Below are 20126 nucleotides of genomic sequence, written 5' to 3'. Positions count from 1 at the left end.
TGATTGATAGCTCAATGAAACTCTACTACTCAAAATAACACTGCTATTGCTCGCTAGATATCGTCTTAATCAAACTGCTTGACAACTCAAATCAAACTGAATTACTTCTTACTCGCCTGCTCCGCTTTTATAGTTTACGCTGCATACTTCTAGGCTCTTCGATTTCCAGAAGTTACTAGTTAGTTCGGCTACAAAATTGCCAGCCACAACTACGTGCACAAATTATTGCTCTCTCTTGTGACAACTCAGATAAGATATATGCATGTGTTTGTGCATTGACGCTCCGCTGCTCGTATACGTACATATGTGTAGACGCAATTAGTTATTCGTTTATGTAGATACATAATGATTGAATTATTTATGTGAATGTTTGTAGTTTACAGTCTCTCGCGCATACATAGGCGTATAAGTAAATGCATCTGTGTGTGACATCTTTCGGCTGCCTTATATATGTGTATACATGATTTGATTATTGACGTAAATACTGCTTATCGTGGCCTTGGCATCGCCTTAGTGATGGTATAACTTAGTGCTGTTAATATCCGTGACAATATTTTCAGTAGGCGTCGCTTGTAAATTGTTAGTAAGTAGTCCCTTCGCGTTCAAGTTAAAAGCCTGACAAGCAATAACTGACTTATTTTGTTTGGTTGATTTTCCGACATATACTGGAAAAGCAACATATAAATTGGCAAACTTCTTTAAAAAATACAACATTAACACAGCATTCAAAACATCGAACAATCTAGGGCGAAAACTTAGAACTAACATTAACTCAGAGGATCCGTTTAGCAGCCACGGCGTATACAAGCTTACCTGCGGATGCCAGCATAGTTACATAGGACAAACAGGACGGCAAATAAGAACGAGGTTCAGAGAACATATTAGAGATTACAACAAAAAATACGGAATCCAAACATTATACCCGAGTCTAACTTCGCGAATCACATGGTCGAGAATGAATGTTCCCCAGCAAACATCAATAAAACAGTTAGGGTTCTTCACATATAGGAAAAGGGCCGACGTCTCAACGTACTCGAAAACATGGAAATCTACAAACAGAAAACATTCGACGGTAGAATAATTAACGAACAAATAAACACAATTTCTGACACAATATTCGAGCCTTTAAAACTTGTTTAGAGGAAACAACTTAATCACACAGGTACAACAGACAAACACACAACAACAAATAAACACAAAACAATTAACACACCAAAACAAAAAACCGACAAAGAAGGTGAAACGACTAAAATCACAGATTTCTACCTACCCCAGTCAGCCACACAAATCGATTAGTAAACCACCCTCGGTTCTAAATGGACACACAGCACATACACATAACTAAATATACACAAGCACCAATTTGCCAATACCTGCTCATATACCTACGAACTATAAATACAGGACAAACGACAACAACAGATCAGAACGAAAATCGACACTGATGATGGCACAACGCCGAAACCGGTTTGTCTCAAAACCAAATTTGACAAGGGATGACGGAAAATCGTTCCAACATACATCATTTATCCACCCTGTCGGAAAATCAACCAAACAAGATAAGTCAGTATTAATGAGGGTTTTAAAAGGGAGTGGTGGTAGTTGTATAGGTGGTCGCCTTTTCGAGATATTGGCATAAAGGTGGACCAGGGGTGACTCTAGAATGCGTTTGTACAATATGGGTATCAAACGAAAGGTGTTAATGAGTATTTTAAAAGGGAGTGATCCTTAGTTCCATAGGTGGACGCCGTTTCGAGATATCGCCATAAAGGTGGACCAGGGGTGACCCTAGAATTTGTTTGTACGATATGGGTATCAAATGAAAGGGGTTAATGAGCATTTTGAAAGGGAGTGGACCTTAGTTCTATAGGTGAACGCCTTTTCGAGATATCGCCACAAAGGTAGACCAGGGGTGACTCTAGTATGCGTTTGTACAATATGGGTATCAAACGAAAGGTGTTAATGAGTATTTTAAAAGGGGGTGGGGCTTAGTTTTATAGGTGGACACCTTTTCGCGATATCGCCATAAAGGTGGACCAGGGGTGACTCTAGAATATGTTTGTACGATATGGGTATCAAATGAAAACTGTTAATGAGTATTTTAAAAGGGCGTGGGGCTTAGTTCTATAGGTGGACGCCTTTTCGAGATATCGCCATAAAGGTGGACCAGGGGTGACTCTAGGATATGTTTGTACGATATGGGTATCAAATGAAAGGTGTTAATGAGTATTTTAAAAGGGCGTGGCGCTTAGTTTTATAGGTGGACGCCTTTTCGAGATATCGCCATAAAGGTGGACCAGGGGTGACTCTAGAATATGTTTGTACGATATGGGTATCAAATGAAAACTGTTAATGGGTATTTTAAAAGGGCGTGGGGCTTAGTTCTATAGGTGGACGCCTTTTCGAGATATCGCCATAAAGGTGGACCAGGGGTGACTCAGGGATATGTTTGTACGATATGGGTATCAAATGAAAGGTGTTAATGAGTATTTTAAAAGGGCGTGGGGCTTAGTTTTATAGGTGGACGCCTTTTCGAGATATCGCCATAAAGGGGGACCAGGGGTGACTCTAGAATATGTTTGTACGATATGGGTATCAAATGAAAACTGTTAATGAGTATTTTAAAAGGGCGTGGGGCTTAGTTCTATAGGTGGACGCCTTTTCGAGATATCGCCATAAAGGTGGACCAGGGGTGACTCTAGGATATGTTTGTACGATATGGGTATCAAAGGAAAGGTGTTAATGAGTATTTTAAATGCGCGTGGGGCTTAGTTCTATAGGTGGACGCCTTTTCGAGATATCGCCATAAAGGTGGACCAGGGGTGACTTTAGAATGTGTTTGTACGATATGGGTATCAAATTAAAGGTATTAATGAGGGTTTAAAAAGGAGTGGTGGTAGTTGTATAGGTGGTCGCCTTTTCGAGATATCGGCATAAAGGTGGACCAGGGGTGACTCTAGAATTTGTTTGTACGATATGGGTATCAAATGAAAGGGGTTAATGAGCATTTTAAAAGCGAGTGGGCCTTAGTTCTATAGGTGAACGCCTTTTCGAGATATCGCCACAAAGGTAGACCAGGGGTGACTCTAGAATGCGTTTGTACAATATGGGTATCAAACGAAAGGTGTTAATGAGTATTTCAAAAGGGCGTGGGGCTTAGTTCTATAGGTGGACGCCTTTTCGAGATATCGCCATATAGGTGGACCAGGGCTGACCCTAGAATTTGTTTATACGATATGCGTATCAAATGAAAGGGGTTAATGAGCATTTTAAAAGGGAGTGGGCCTTAGTTCTATAGGTGAACGAAATCTGCAAGTTTAAATCTCGAAACGCAGAAGATTTAATTTAAATCTTCATGAAATTCAAGCATTTGTTCAATCAATACAATATTTCATGTATGGCAACCTATATGTTATTTTTCGATAGGAAAATATTGTGGCGAATATTTCCGAAGTTGTTAGTCACACATTCAAACGCAAGCTAAATTACTATGCGGGAGATACAACAGTTCTAGATGGTGAACCGTCTAGACCTTAGGAGGAACATGCGGACGAGGCAACAGGGTCCTTTTAGGCCAACCTTTAAGGTGCGAGATACTTCGCTTAAGCTCCTTTTTGAGTACTTTCCCTCAGGTCCTTTATGAGCATCTCAACGTCATTCCTGTTATAGGTATTCAGCTCCTCTCTGAGCACCTAATAGCTTTGTTTTTTTTTTTACATCTATAGACGTTTACGCTTAAACTTTATATGGGCTGCTAAGAGTCAAACTTTAAATACTCCTCTGAAATTGCTGCGCATAAAATTAGTACTATTAAATTTCAATACGTATTATACTCAGATGTAACTGAAATATGTGTATATGTTTCACCTCAACACTAATTCTATGTATCACCTCTTACAAGCCAACCTAATATAAACGCACGCAAGTCATTTTCTGTCAAAAATGTCTTATGCACATACAAATTGTATGAGAGCAACCGAAATTGAATTTGCTGCGTGAAAACCTAACTCGATTTCCAATTTTTGTATAAACGCACGTAAGTCATTTTCTGTCAAAAATGTCTTATGCACATACAAATTGTATGAGAGCAACCCAAATTGAATTTGCTGCGTGAAAACCTAACTCGATTTCCAATTTTTGTTCTGCGTGACATTTAGATTTGACGTTGCCGCACCGCATGCGTATTTGGGTTAGGGCAGAAAACGCCGATTGTTTGCGTGCGCTAAAAAAACGCAGTGCGGTTTTATTAGGTTGGCTTGTTATTCAGCTATATGTTATACACTATGGCAATGAGAGGGTTGTGTCTCCGCTTTTCGGTACACCCTGTGCTGTAGCTAGTTATTTAACCACTGCCGCTAGATGGGTCTCCTAAGCATTATCTAAGCGAGGATAAGCGTTTTTTTTTACTAGCAATCGTAAACGTATATGCGTGTAAAAAAACACGGGCGTATATTAAAAATTAATTTAACTTTAAAAATTTATTCCAATTAATCTAGTTTGAAGCCCAATGTAATAGCCATTAATGTATCGAAATCGACCCCTGTTCTAGACTTTTACCCAAATAAGTATAGAGAGATATTAGTTTTTTTATTCACGCAAATGCTAAATAACATAAGAATATTCGTAGTATAAAATTTAAAATTTGTATTGCCCCTCTTCATTTACTTTCATTTTAAATTAAATTCACTCCGATAATTCTTTCCGGCACAATTCCTCTTTAGTACTTTGGCATATGAACCTCTGCGGGTGCTCCATGGAATACTACAGTGAAAGTACTTTGGAAAGTACTCTCACGTATGTACTCTATGGAATACTCACAAACAAAGCGAGAGTGGACATCGCAATGTTAATTGGAGCAGATTTTTTGTATGAATAAAGATTAGATTTGGAGCAGTCCTATACTCCCAAAGGAGTATTCCTTACATTATTTATAGAGTACTCGCGTTTTTTGAAGGGTATACCAAAATTATCACAGTTTATAGCTATCATCCGGTGGCAAAGAGCCTGAGCCAGATAAATAATTTTGCATGCAAATGCAACAAAAACGATTTGAGCCAGATAAATCCAGAAAGAAGTCAGGTTCAATTTGTGAGATAATTTGTTAATTACTTGTCTTTAGCTTGGAAACGCTGTCTTTAATAAACCTACTGTTAAAAAATAGATGTCGTTGCTTAGCCTTTCGCCTTATGAGTTAAATGAAAAACAGCGGCGACATCAGCCCATCACATTTCACGTGTGCGAAAATATCACCACCTCTGCTTCTCAAGACTTTCAATGATCCAGAGCATTCCCGTGAGAATTGAGCGTGAGCCGGAGCTTTACAATTCACTGGATGACGGCATATGTCTGTTTAAAAATTTAACTTGAATTTAACGATTTTCTTATATGGACGTTAGTATGTTTGTTTGTGTGCGCTAACTTTGAGCGATCAGCTGTTAGTTGCGATACTTGGGAATGGGAATAAGAATGCAAAGCATAGTGTACAGGTACAAGTGTGTTGACTTCTTTCTGACAGGCACTCGCTTAAGTGAGCATAACGGGAAAATCTGGGTTGCCATTGTCGTTTCGTTTGAAAACGGTCAATTAGGGTTCTGTGCAGAGACGTAAAAGATTGAAACAGGGTTTATGTAGTCACAAAAGTGTTGCTCCTGTTCCACAGCATTTTAATTTTATATCATGGCGAAAAGTGTTCAGTTCAGAGTTATTGATTTTCATTAAAAGTTTAATTTATTATGGAGGGTTACTCCTTTAAGTGTAAAAAGCAGAGAAAACGTAGAGTTTTTCATATTATTGTGAAAAACTTATTAATTTGAATTTCTGTACCCAAGTTCACTATATTTGTGTAACAGAAGAATCTGGAGGTCAATTCCTTAACTATGAAAAACTGAAAAATGTACACTTATTGAAAACTCATTTCCACACAGAATTTACACTTTGAATTTAGTTATATTTTTATGCACGAAATTTTGAAACTAAAAACAAAATTTTCATTTGTCTGAAAAAATAAATAAAAACATCCTAATGTCAAAAAACCCTATCGAAATACAAACTGGCTTGTTTGTTTTTAATGAACTACGTTGTATTTTTCTTGTATTTCGTTAGTTTTTTTTTTAAATATAGTTCACACACTTATACCAGTACTGAAAACTTATTGGCTCCCTCGACAAAAAATATAAGAGAAAATACAAGAAAAATACATAGAGAATAAAGTAGTGTCATATAGGAGTTTGATTTGTTTGCACTTACAGCACAAATTTATTTGCAGGAGACTTTTACAGCTACAAAAATTAAGGCGGATTTACACAGACGCTTTGGTTGTGTTGCATTCATTAATTCATATGTCGGGCGAAGTATCGAAAAATTTACATAAATGCTCTGGTTGCGTGCCTACGCTTCGACAACGTCAGACGAAAAACAATGAAACGCCGTACGTTATCTTTGCTTTGAAGCGACCAAAGCGTTTATATATGTAATTTTGCCCTTAAGCATTTGTGTAAACAGCCTTAGAAGTGATATTTTTCCATGTTACGCGTGTGGCGCTTTAAATTTTGACTCTAATTTAAATAAATTTTGCTTTCCGTATGTTTCCACATTGTTGCAGGCTACAAATCTTCTAGTATTCTTATTTCCGCGGAAATATATGCAACTATTTCATTTGTAAATACTACAGTTTTATTAAAATCTCAAATGGAACTCAGGTTGAAGTACTCTTGCGTACCAAAAATTCAACTCTAGACTTGAGATTTGCATCAGGTGAGCGCATAGCGGAACGATACAAGGTGGCAGCATGGTGACATACCTACAAACATAAATAAAAATTTCATGTACTTTGTTTTTGTAAATTCGATGAACAAATGTGAAAATCATACTGCGTCGTAATTTGATGTATCAAATCAAATAAAAAAAGCTTAAAATCAGCTGTCCCATGCTGCCACCTTGTATCGTTGCGCCATGGGTGAGCGAGGCTGTTTGTAGTTTTGACGTTTATCGCTTAGCTGACACTTATATAGGTACACTATGAGCATTGTAAAGGTCTACAAGTAGGATATGTAGCAGCACGCACATACACAGCCACGCTCACCTGATAAAATGCTTGTTCTTGTTCGTTTTTTTTGTGGATGCTATTTGGCACTGTTGTACTTCTTAGGTCCAAGAAAAGTGTAGTAGCTGCTAACGAAAATTGCGTAAAATTTTCATCGTAAAATTACAAAGAAATATCCTTATTTACTTTCAAACGAGCACTTAATTACATCTGTCGTTAAAATCCATATGTTTTGGACAATTTTAATTAACAATCTGTTATACTTTATTACCCGGGACGATTGCTAAAACGCGACCAAAACAGTCGGGGAGGTATTAATAGACGTGTTTTTGCCCTGCTTCCAATAATTCGAATACCTTTTTGCTTTTGGAGTATTGATAGCAGGACAAAACGCGTCTTTTCATTTCTCCTTCAACATTTTTGGACGGTTTATTGCAGTCGACCTCGGTTTCAATCTGTTTTTCGCGGAGAACTTTTGAGCGGGTAGAAAAACTTAGCACCCGTGTTTGTAGTCTTAATACTGGAATAACAACGTGTCCTCATATACCCCCATCGAAGACTTTTGTATAATTTTCTGTAGGACCCATATAGGATTAAACATTTTCATACTAAATTCGCTCAAAAAAATTTACCATCACAGCAACCCATATCTGATATTCCACTCCGTTTTTTGTTTCCCTGTGTCGCTTTCCACTACAATAACCCCGGTAATTTTGACACTTCGTTCAGTGTCAAACGCATGTTCCATGCAGGTTCCACTGAGTTCCACAATAGTTTGACACTGACCGAAATGTCAAACTGTAGTGTGTTAGAAAGAGAGAGGCATAGCTTCCTTCTCATACATATCATACTTGTAAACCTGTACTATGCACTATGAGTGAAACCTTTTGTTTACTTGCTTTGATTGAGTGGAATTGAAAATTTGTTACAATTTGTAAAATCTTACCAAAAAAAAAATTAAAAAATGCGGCTCAAGCGAAAGTTTTTGCCACACTCTTTACGCGACATCGTGTGCTGCTTACTGATGTTCACATTCATACCGATTACTTTCATCTTTGAGATGACCGTTGTTCTACCTGATTTCCACGATACGAGTAGCTTAATCTATATAATTTATTGCATATTGGGATTATTTGTGCTATTCAATTTGAAAGCAAATATGTTAGCTTGCATGCTAGTCGATACAAGTGTACGCTGTAGGTTTGCCCATAAGCCCATAAATACACACTGTATATATGATAACTTGGAATTATTTTTTTTTAACTATTCAGCTATTCTACTAAGGCCACCGACTAATGAACTTCAACGTATGTACTGGCGCTATTGCTCAGCATGCGAAATGTTAGCACCACCACGCTCTTGGCATTGCATTGCTTGTGATACTTGCATACTTAAACGCGATCATCATTGCGGCTTCACCGGATCCTGTATTGGTCATAATAATCATAGATATTTTGTATTCTTCTTGGTATATTTGGCAATTGGTGCTACAGCTGCAACCATCTATAATAGTTTATACTTTTGGTGGTTACATGCAGATGTCTATGTTAGTTGGTGGACATTAATCAAAATCGTGTTTCCCATGTTTATGCTATGTTTTGATTTATCGTGGCAATGCTTTTATTTACTTATATATATGTTAAATTTAATCGCTAGCATATATTCCATAGTATTAATCGCTTTTCATACGCCTTATATTTTGCGTGGCGCTAAAGAATGCGAAAAACATGAACAACGTTATGATTTGGGTATGAGGCGAAATTTGGAAATGGTGCTTGGTAAACGTATGAAAATCGCTTGGCTATCTCCTTTCGTTAAAAGTGAGCTGCCACATGATGGTATACATTGGGAAAATATCATTGATGAAACGGAAAAGCAACGTTGATTAAGAGCAGAGGAGAGGAATCTGTCTTTGCAAATCTGGCATTTAATATCTAGTCTAATAACGAATTTTACTGTATTACTTTGAAATCATACTGTTAAGTTATTTATTTTAATATACGTTGTATTCTTAAATAGAATATAAATCGCGAATACAAATATATTAGTCATTCGAATGCTTACTATATTCAAATGTTAAAACTAACCGAGCTAAGAACATCATAGAATTTGGGTAGTCGGTTAGCTTTATCTCCTTGGAGCGCTTGTTATATTGAATAAAAAAGAAAAAACATGAGCCGCATGCGTTCGAAATATTTTAATACGAAATATCAGTCTAGAAAAAAAGGGTTTTAATAAGTTTTTCGAGCTGCCGAAAATTGCTTTGGTGGAAGAAACATGGATCGAAGTATACAAAGCAGGGGAATATAGCCTTCTTAAGTGTCGGAACGTTTGATCAGAACATGTTGACAAAACATAACGTTTGTCAATTGATTGCCCAAAGGAGGTCCTTATAAACCGACACCGCAATTTCTAAAGATTTTAGCATACTTAAACGCAGTTTTTATGAAATTGAATGGTGATAAATTGGTTACAAGTCCACATTTTTTATTTATTGTATAAATCAAGCGTATCGCTTGAGGAGGGAATTGTTAAACAATTTTTAGGGAGAACATTGCTCTGCAAATAAGCCAGTAATTATGAAAGTTCTTTTGCCCGTATGGAAGGAATTGTGAGTCAGTTATAAAATCAGATTAACTCTTTCTTGAAATGCAGTGCATTACTTATTTGCCGTATTCTAGTTTGAAGAGAGTTCCAAAGACGGATCGAAGTGACGAAGAATTGCCGTTCAGAAACTAACATACGGTATTTAACATGCGCAAGAAGCATTGACCTTGTTGAATGAAGAAATTGAAGCCTTCGAAATAGGTAATAAGGTTCTTTGGGGTAAATTATCCTATGTAAGGTAGTAAGAGTTCTAACCTTTAGACGGTTGTCAAGGGTATATTTAATGTTCCAAGAGTATATTTAATGCTGTTTCCAACTGAGACTACATAAATAAATAAATAAATATGAAGTGCGGCCGGCAAATAAAATATAGAGTAATAATGTTTTTTTAAGAATCCACTTTATTCTGACAACAGATCTTAAAAATTATTTAACTAATTTAAATACAATAACTAACATCCTTCCGCTCCCTTCAAACCAAATTTATTTGCTTGCAAAACTGTCCCCCACTAAGGATTTCAATTTCGCTAAGTGCACCTCATTAAGCGTGAAACCCGCATTAATACGCTCTGCCATTAGCTGTGAGTCCATATGGTTTTCTACAGCATACTGTAAGCAAAAGAGTGCCTGTGAAGGCGCCTTATTTTCAACACAGGCATCTATATACTCCAGCAAGCTTTTTTCAGATGGTGTGCCTGGTATGCGATGTTGATTTTTATCGATATAACTAAACACTTCATTTGCCTTTGAAAAGTTACCAGCACGTACCAATAACACTAGTATATCACCAATAATTTTGCCAGTAAATTGTACAAACCTCGCACGCCGATTATCGGGGTCACTAAATTTTTCATAAATATCCAAAGCAATTTGTCCAACTTGCTCGGGTAAAGATTGATGCGCAGTCAACTCTTTTTTGCAGGGATTGTCTATTAATATTTGCAACGTACGTGTGATTAAACTCTCACGATTTGTATGATCAAATACAACCATATCGGACCAAAAGCGTGGCATTAATTCAACAGCACCATGCGTCTCTACAGTTTTCAGTACCTCTTCCATTATACCTGGCTCTGGTATATACACATTTGGTACAAGTAAATCATAGATTTTCATAAATTCATCAATGGGTTCGGTTTCACAAAGAAGACCAAAGTAATGACGATAATATACAGCTTCCTTGTAACTGTCACCTATCAAATCGTAATTATTGCCAGTATGAAGTAGCTTATCGACCTTCTTTGCTATTGACTTATCGTGTAAATGATTACGGCATATATCCATTGCTGTGGCAAAGAAAAATATATCTTTGGGGTGTTGCATAGAGAATTCGCGTCCTTCCAATTCGTGTAGAATATCTACCAGTATATGCGAAACAGGGCCACGTTCGCGACAGAATATGATGATTAAATAATAGTATGTACCCAAACTTGTTTCAATACCCAATTGTTTGAATTCAGCAAGTACTTTGAGTGATGAGCTGCGTGCAAACTTAAAATTGCTAAATGTGCTTATAACCTGCAAAACTGCATTTAAGGTACCCACGTTGGGTTTTAATTTCTGTTCACCCATTTGTTGTAATAGGTCACGGCATAACTGCCAGCGTTCATCGGCGGATTCTTTTAAAAAGTTGGATACTCCGATAATTGCATTAAAAGTTGGTACATCCAATTCGAATTGCTTTTCGGTTGCCTCTTGTAGCAGCGCATATGCGCGTTCAGCCTATGAAAAGTGAGTATAATAAAATTTATATGAAAAAACAGTTAGTGCTCTCGTAATAAAGATGCTTCGCCCTATGGAATAGTTCCGTCAGTAACCAATAAATATCCAAATCCTCGAAGGAAAGTCCAAGTTAATCTTCACAAGGAGTAGGAAACAAAGAAAATAGTTTCAGAATAGAGTTGGGAAGCAAAGCTAAACGAGCCATTTCTAGAGTTAAGAGGTTCCAACCCACTTCGCATACCTCGCGCCACATCTTTCCTATAGCTATTTTGGTCCAACCCTGTTGAAACCTGTTCCAGGCCCTATCGTTAGACGCCACTACAAAGCGGTTGATAAGCGCGATACAAAGCTTTATATGTAGCTCAAAGCTTCCCCACCGAATTGTCAACCTCACATACGCGAGGGAACCCTGTTCAGATATGAATGTTTCATACACATATTTAGCAGGCGAATCTCTGGGGTTACACTGAAATGTCGACCATTTTGAACATTCACGTCGATGGCACTACGCTATCGACTGTCCTACACCCCAAAATCTTGGGTGTGACGTTTGATCAGGATCTACATTTTGGTGAGAACGCAGCCGCAATTGTTCCGAAACTCCAGAGCCGTAATAAAATCCTCAAATCCCTTGCTGGCAGTACCAAGAAATTGGCCAGCCGTTTACGTGCTACGCGTCACCCATATGGTCGCCAAGCCTAAAAATTACCCACTGGAAGAAGCTACAGGCCTGCCAAAATACTGCTCTCAGAATCGCCACTGGCTGCCTTCTTATGTCCCCAGAACACCATCTACATAATGAGGCGAGAATACTCCCCGTCAGGGAGGGAAATGAGATGCTAACCAAACAGTTCCTCTTGAACACCCAGAAACCTAGGCATCCAAACAGACATCTGATTGATGAGCCAACACTGCCTAGGGGCTCTCCGCAAGCATTGTTAGGAAATACGGCACCTGAGAACCCAGCCGTATGAAGCAAAAAAAAAAAAACACAAGCAGGTCCTTGGTGAACTCCACAAACAGGCGTCGGACCTTTATGTCAGGAATTGCCCGTTGAATCCAGTACTCAAAGTAAAGTACCCAAAACTTGTGGAAGAGGAACGCATACTCCCCAGGGAAACGCGTGCCACTCTTGCTCAACTTCGTTCTAGATACTGTAACAGGTTAAACTCTTACCTATCCAGAATCAACCCCGACATACAAAATGTATGCCCCGCTTGCAATGTGTCCCCACATGACACCAACCATCTCTTTAATTGTAATGTGGCACCAACACCTCTAACACCCCTTTCATTATGGTCCACCCCTGTTGAATCAGCAAGTTTCCTTGGACTCCCGTTAGAGGATATTGATGACAATTTGTGATCGGTTGCGGCTTAGGTGGGGCGAAGCACTGCTACAACAATACCACCAACAGGCGAATCTCTGGCGACCCCAAGTTCCTCATGGGCACGACGTTATGGCCTAGAAGGTTTAATGTGGTCATATTAATCGTTCCCGATATGGTAAGGCTAGTACCTTAATAGTGCTTTGTTACCGGAACGTACTGCATATATATCCGGTAAAGGACTATCAACATCGATAACACTCCCCAAAGCCTTCGGGGAGTGTCTTTATCGTCAATACAACGACGACAAAGGTGCTACGACTAAAATGTGCAGACTTGTAGGTATGGAGGGTAAAAATTAACTTCAACGGAGTTCATACTATAACCAAAATGCTATTTCCGGTGGAAACTGGATTTACCCATAACCGTAAAAGCAGCTTGGACCTGTTGTTGTTGTTGCAGTGCCACTTGGCCATGGGAACTGTTTCTGCAATTACAATAACAACTCTCGAGTAATGCCTCCGTTTGGATGATTTTTAACAACAACAACCATAAAATATAATAAATATCAAAATTAGCTTTTACCTGAAAGTACTTAGCCATGCCTCTTATAAGCGCTGCATATGATTTGGCTGTTTTTGGTTGTAATTCTCCAAATAGCTGCTCAGCTAACTCACCATCTTTCCATAATTTACGATTACGCTCACGTGCATCTGCATTAGCTTTGAACCAACGCTCCTCTATTAATTCTTCGGGCAAAGGTTCTTCGTTATTGTAAAAGCAAATAAGCTCTAAAAGTTTTTGTTTTAATTCGTGGCTAACTTCCACACTCTTTTGTTTCATTAAATTATATGCCACCATAGCATCCGTCACCTGTGAGTGTATTATCAGATGCTGCAGGGTGTCAGCATCAAGCTCCGAGTCTTCAGTGTAAATAATTTTAGGAGCAAAAGCTTCAATAAAGGGTTCAGCTTCATGATGCTGTTAAAAACAAGTAGCTTTTAAATAGCGTCTAATGAAATATATATTCCACTTACATTAAAAACTTGACGATGCTCTTCTCTAATAAACTTCGCCGCCTTACGCCCCGCTTCCTGTGCCATGGCAAATGTTCTTTTACCCATGTTAGACATTGGCATGAGATATGGGTCATCGTGATATTTATAATGTGCGGCAGTAGGATCGCGGCCTACAGTGCTAGCCAGCGCTCTTAATATATCAGTTGGCGAACGGTGTACGCGGTTTGGTATTTCAATGCGTTCCTCCGCTGAGCTAACATTTGTGCTAGTAAAGCGGCTGGGAATATTTGCTGAAAATTGCGTTGTTCCAGTGCAAAGACGTGGAAATCGGCGTGCCAAGTGCATCGTAAGTGTTTTTTGTTGCTTTGCTTATTTTATTTATTTACTAAAATCACGAAAAAATTTATTGTAATGAATTCACTAGCGCAATCAGCCTCATCTATGCAATCAGCTAATAACCAATCCCAATATAAAATTTTGCAGGATATGTCATACACAGCTGTTTATTTGACAGCTACTATGATGGGTCTAAGGGCGCGTGTGTATAGAACTAGATTTATACTCAGAAGGAAAATTCGATACCGGTTACGAAACCACAGTTGAACAATGCGGCACATTAAAACCGGAACTCTCAGCACATTCGTGGCACATTCAGAACTTCGTTGGTACTTAAATATGCTAATTATGTAAAAAAGCTATGACTAACTTTTAGTACTTACTTAATTTACACTAAGCGTAAGAGTCTAGAACAGGGGTCGACTGCTAATACGCAGACAATTGCAGTTGAAGTTGGCAATTTTCTTGTGGTTGTTGTGTTGTTGTTGTTGTTGTAGCGATAAGGTTGCTCCCCGAAGGCTTTGGGGAGTGTTATCGATGTGATGGTCCTTTGCCGGATACAAATCCGGTACGCTCCGGTACCATAGCACCATTAAGGTGCTAGCCCGAACATCTCGGGAACGATTTATGTGGCCACATTAAACCTTCGGGCCATTCCTTCCCTCCCTACCCCCAAGTTCCATGAGGAGCTTGGGGTCGCCAGAGCCTCGTCTGTTAGTGAAACAGGATTCGCCGCGGATAGGTGAGGTTGACAATTGGGTTTGGAGAAGCTATATATTGCGCTGGCAACCTGAAAGGTTGCGCTACATAGCCCCTTGAATCTGGTATCTTAGTCGCCTATTACGTCAGGTATACCTACCGCGGGTATATTCTGATCCCCTAACCCGCGGGGGTCTGGTGGTTGTTGTAATGTTGTTGTGCATTGAAACAAATTTTGTGTTCAAAGGGATTTAATTTTGATCACATCCCTTTGGTGGACCGGACAGGGGAATTTTTTCATAAACGCGGCCGAAGGCCTCCAACGCAGAAAGGTGTTCTGGGCAGAAATACTATGGAATCCACCCCTGGCTTCGGAAGGACCCGTTTCATTTTTCGGTTTTTATACTCAGTTGAGCAGAGCTCACAGAGTATATTAACTTTGATTAGATAACGGTTGGCTGTACAGGTATAAAGGAATCGAGATAGATATAGACCTCCATAAATCATCAGTATCAAAAAATATACTTGTGTAAATTTTGAGGTATCTTGATGAAATTTGGTATGAAGGTTCTCGGGCACTCATCTCAGATCGCTATTTAAAATGAACGATATCGGATTATAACCACGCCCACTTTTTCGATATCGAAAAACCGAAAAAGTGCGATAATTCATTACCAAAGACGGATAAAGCGATAAAACTTGGTAGGTGAGTTGAACTTATGACGCAGAATAGAAAATTAGTAAAATTTTGTACAATGAGCGTGGCACCGCCCACTTTTAAAACAAGTAATTTAGAAGTTTTGCAAGCTGTAATTTGGCAGTCATTGAAGATATCATGACAAAATTTGGCAGGAACGTTACTCCTATTACTATATGTCCATATGTTTAATAAAAATTAGCAATATCGGAGAACGACCACGCCTAATTAAAAAATTTTTCTAAAGTCAAATTTTAACAAAAAATTTAATATCTTTACAGTATATAAGTAAATTATGTCAACATTGAACTCCAGTAATGATATGGTGTAACAAAATACAAAAATAAAAGAAAATTTCAAAATGGGCGTGGCCCCACCCTTTTTCATTTAATTTGTCTAGGATACTTTAAATGCCATAATCGATATATCTTTACTAAACTTAGTTCACGTACTTATCTGAAATTCCATAATTCTATACGAAATACGAAAAAGGGATGAAATATGGTAATTGGATTTGTTTATTGACGCAAAATATAACTTGAGAAAAAATCTTTGTAAAATGGGTGTGACACCTACCATATTAAGTAGAAGAAAATGTAAAAGTTCTGCAGGGCGAAATCAAAAGCACTTGGAATCTTGGCAGGAATACTGTTCGTGGTATTACATATTGTAACGAATTTACTTGCAAATCCTCTTATCTGCAACCTTCTGCTAAGTTCGAATCACTAAACTGTTGAATAAATAACTGCAATATTTAATAATGCAAAATAGCCTTTATTAAAGTACTTCACAATAACACTCAAACAGATTTTCAAAATAATACTGCTATTGCTCGCTAGATAGCGTCTTAAATCCAACTGATCATAGCGCCTCTATCGTTGAGGCCTTTTATACTCTTTGATTTCCTCGTTGTATCTTCTAGGCGCTTCTGTTCTAGAATCTACTAGTTGCTTATCTGTTATAATTATAACTACAGATGTACGTGTATAGCTCTCATATGCGCATGTGTTTGTGAGCGACACTTCCACAATTATAATTGGATATCTCAGATAAGATATCTGCATGTGTATGTGCGTTGCTTCTCCGCTGCGTGTACGTACATATGTGTAGACATAATGATTGAATTATTGATGTAGATACATAATGATTGATTCATGGATGTGCATACAATCACTGCTTAGCATCGGCTTAGAGATGGCAGTACCCCTTAGTGTTGTTAATATTCGTAACAATATAAAAATAAATTGGCGGTACCCGACAGATGATGTTCTGGGTCACCCTGGTCCACATGTTGGTCGATATCTCGAAAACGCCTTCACATATGCAACTACCACCACTCCCTTTGAAAACCCTCATTAATACCCTTAATTTCATACCCATATCGTACAAACACATTATAGAGTCACCACTGGTCCACCTTTATGGCGATATCTTGAAAAGGCGTCCATCTATAGAAGTAAGGCCCACCCCCATTCAAAATACTCATTAACACCTTTCATGTGATTCCCATATCGTACAAACACATTCTAGAGTCACCCCTGCTCCACGTTTATGGCGATATCTCGAAAAGGCGTCCTCCTATATAACTAAGGCCCAGTCCCTTTTAAAATAGTCATTAACACCTTTCATCTGATACCCATATCGTACAAACACATTCTAGAGTCACCCCTGGTCCACCTTTATGGCGATATCTCGAAAAGGCGGCCACCCATGGAACTAAGGCCCACTCCCTTTTAAAATAATCAATAACACCTTTCGTTTGATACCCATATTGTACAAACCCATTCTATGGTCACCCCTGGTCCACCTTTATGGCGATATCTCGAAAAGGCGTCCACCTATAGAACTAAGGCCCACTCCCTTTTAAAATACTCATTATCACCTTGTACAAACGCGTTCTAGAGTCAACCATGGTCTACCTTTATAACGATATCTCGAAAAGGCGTCCACCTATAAAACTAAGGCCCACTCCCTTTTAAAATACTCATTAACACCTTTTATTTGATACCCATATCGTACAAACAAATTCTAGAGTCAGCCCTGGTCCACCTTTATGGCGATATCCCTAAATGGTGTCCACCTATAGAACTATGGCCCACTCCCTCTTAAAATACTCTTCAATACCTTCCATTTGATACACATGTCATACAAACACATTCCAGGGATACCCTAGGTTCATTTTCCTACATGGTGATTTTCCCTTATTTTGTCTCCCTAGCTCTCAGCTGAGTATGTAATGTTCGGTTACATCCGAATTTAGCCTTCCTTACTTCTTTATTAATACTGTTGTCCTCTCCCGATATTTTTGGACGCGTTTTAGCAGCCGACCCCTGTTCTAGACTTTTACCTTTTGAGTTTTCACAAAGAACAACAGTACCGGAATTCAAGCATAACCACAAAGATCTCGAGGACTGTCTATCACACTTCGTACTGTATCCGATTTTATGTACCGAAGGGATTTTGAGCTTTTCCCCCCAATGAACAGTCATTTCAATGTAGCCTCATTATGTTGTGATATGGCTCAAACATTTTCACCCCCATTCTTACCGTTGGTAGTGTTGAAGCCGATTCTGGGCATATAGAATAGTATGTCGTAGTACGTGCTGCGCTGTTGTTGTTGTAGTAGCGATAAGGACACTCCTCATAGGCCTTGGGGAGAGTTACCGATGTTGAGGGTCCTTTGCCGGATGCAGTTCCGGTACGTTGCGGTTACAAGCACCACAAAGGTACTAGCCTGACCATCTCGGGAACGATTTAATATGACCACATGAAACCTTCAAAGCCATGCCGCCTTCCCATCTTCCCGCTGCAAAACCCCTTGAATCAGTTTGGTGTTTTAGTCGCATCTTGCGACAGGCATACCTGCCGCGGGTATATTCTAAGACCTCCCTTGGGGGTACGTGCTGCGCTCCTGGCCCTTAACAGAGTTTACACAGCATGCCAGTACCTAACTTTAACACTTAAGGTTTAATATTAATATTAAATCGTTTCTCAGTTGGTCGGGCTATAGGAATGTGTCAGATCTTTGTCCGGCAAAGGACCATCAACATCGATACAACTTCAGCCGTTCTGACTACCGAAGTATTTGCAAATATTGCAACTAAATTGCAACTGTTTAACTGGACACATAACACACCCATGGCAGCCATAGAAGAGACCAAGCTAACCATGCCCGATATTAATGAGCAGAATCGTAGAAACTCTTTTTCCGGCACAAGATTACTGGACCTATCAAAGTATGGATGTCGAAGGTATGGAAATCCCAGAAATAACAGAGCAGGAGGTACTGGATGTAAAACAAAAAGTTTCGGATAGTAAGTCTCCAGGACCGGATGACGTGTCAAATATAGACCTTATCTCAGCGATAGGTTCTAGAACATCGGTATTTATGGATCTCTTCAACGCCTGTATCCAAGAAGGAGTCTTCCCCCGGTAATGGAAACATCAAAGACTGGTTCTTTTGCTGAAACCTGGTAAGATGCCCGACCAGCCATCTTCATACAGGCTACTTTGTATGTTGAATTCAGTAGGAAAGATCCTCGAACGTACTATTAGTGAGCGTCTGCAGCAGACCCTGGAAAGCCCAGGTGGCTTATCAAATAGTCATTTTGGATTTCGAAAATCGAGATCCACGATAGATGCAATACAAACCGTTGTCAATATAGTCCACGGAGCCATAACCGGAGACCAAAGTAAAATGAAGTTCTGTGCGCTGATAACTTTGGATATTAGAAATGCTTTTAACACCGCGCACTGGATGCAGATAATGACATTCGCTACGAAAGTTTGGCACCCTTGCTTACCTGCTCAGAATAATTGGTAGCTATTTAAGCGACAGAGTACTCCTTTTAGATACGGATGAGGGACCAAGAAAGCTCAACATCACGGACGGTGTCCTTCAGGGATCTGTTCTAGGTCCAACGCTATGGAATGTTATGTATGACGGTGTGCTACAAATCGATCTTCCTGGAGGCACGGAAATTGTCGGCTATGCAGATAATATTGTCGTAGTAGCAGTGGCCAAGAAACTTGCTCTAAGCATTATGTAATGACGCCGTGGGAAAAATAAAGGAACGGCTGACGAACAAGGGGCCGGACGTGGTTTTGGTGAGCCCACCATAGGAGATTATTAAAATCATTGACTCAAAACTTACTTTTAAGGAGCACTTCAGGGCGGTGGGGGAGAAAGTTTATAGAGTTAGTGGAGCCCTACCGCGAATAATGCCAAACATCGGCGGCCCAGGCGAAGCTACACGTCAGCTAATATCCAACGTAACCAGCTCGATAATATTGAATGCGGCACCAGTATGGTACGGATGTTAAATGGTCCATAAAAAAGATATACTAGCAGCCTATCGAATTACTGCTATACGAATAGCGTGTGCGTATCGGACGGTGTCCGACGATGCGATCCATGTTTTGTCCAGGAAAATCTCAGTAGGTCTACTCTCAGGTGAAATGGCCGATCTGTATGGTATTGGAATCAGTGGACTTAGCATCTGAAGATGCTAAGAAAAGCGCAAGGTCACGAACAATAGTTAGGTGGCAAGAACGGTGGGAAGAATCGAGAAAAGGGCGCTGGATACACAGATATTGAGCGGGCACGGCGGCTTCAAGGCATATTTACATAAGCGTGAGATAGAGGAGTCTGCAATGGCTACAAAATCAATAGAAAAA

The 20126-nt window shown here is 39.2% G+C and overlaps 2 protein-coding genes across 2 annotated transcripts; one reads left to right on the top strand and one right to left on the bottom strand.

Annotated features, from left to right (window-relative positions):
- Window positions 1-7907: 7907 nt before the first annotated feature.
- On the top strand, window positions 7908-9082 carry LOC137244779 (probable palmitoyltransferase ZDHHC24). The gene is made up of 2 exons (XM_067774275.1): window positions 7908-8238; window positions 8314-9082. Exons 1-2 carry the CDS (start codon window positions 8007-8009, stop codon window positions 8925-8927), a joined length of 846 nt encoding a protein of 281 aa, XP_067630376.1. The 5' UTR covers window positions 7908-8006; the 3' UTR covers window positions 8928-9082.
- An 800-nt stretch (window positions 9083-9882) lies between these two features.
- Window positions 9883-14173, bottom strand: LOC137244778 (small ribosomal subunit protein mS39). The gene is made up of 3 exons (XM_067774274.1): window positions 13736-14173; window positions 13284-13679; window positions 9883-11371 (listed from the first exon to the last, which is right to left on the bottom strand). The coding sequence occupies exons 1-3, from the start codon at window positions 14060-14062 to the stop codon at window positions 10133-10135; spliced, it is 1962 nt and encodes a 653-aa protein (XP_067630375.1). The 5' UTR covers window positions 14063-14173; the 3' UTR covers window positions 9883-10132.
- Between the last annotated feature and the right edge of the window lie 5953 nt (window positions 14174-20126).

The sequence above is a fragment of the Eurosta solidaginis genome, chromosome 3 (genome assembly GCF_040869045.1).
Source record: "Eurosta solidaginis isolate ZX-2024a chromosome 3, ASM4086904v1, whole genome shotgun sequence".
Taxonomy (NCBI): Eukaryota; Metazoa; Arthropoda; class Insecta; order Diptera; family Tephritidae; genus Eurosta; species Eurosta solidaginis.
The sequence above is the reverse complement of the archived record's forward strand: the minus strand, read 5'-3'. Positions and strand labels throughout refer to the sequence as shown.

What these genes read in the sequence shown, in the direction of transcription:
- LOC137244779 (XM_067774275.1), top strand. Translation starts at nt 8,007, where the DNA reads ATGCGGCTCAAGCGAAAGTTTTTGCCACACTCTTTACGCGACATCGTG. An exon ending in AGTCGATACAAGTGTACGCT is followed by an intron (nt 8,239 to 8,313) that starts GTAGGTTTGCCC and finishes TTAACTATTCAG; the next exon opens with CTATTCTACTAAGGCCACCG.
- LOC137244778 (XM_067774274.1), bottom strand. Translation starts at nt 14,062, where the DNA reads ATGCACTTGGCACGCCGATTTCCACGTCTTTGCACTGGAACAACGCAA. An exon ending in AGCATCGTCAAGTTTTTAAT is followed by an intron (nt 13,680 to 13,735) that starts GTAAGTGGAATA and finishes TGTTTTTAACAG; the next exon opens with CATCATGAAGCTGAACCCTT. An exon ending in GCATGGCTAAGTACTTTCAG is followed by an intron (nt 11,372 to 13,283) that starts GTAAAAGCTAAT and finishes CACTTTTCATAG; the next exon opens with GCTGAACGCGCATATGCGCT.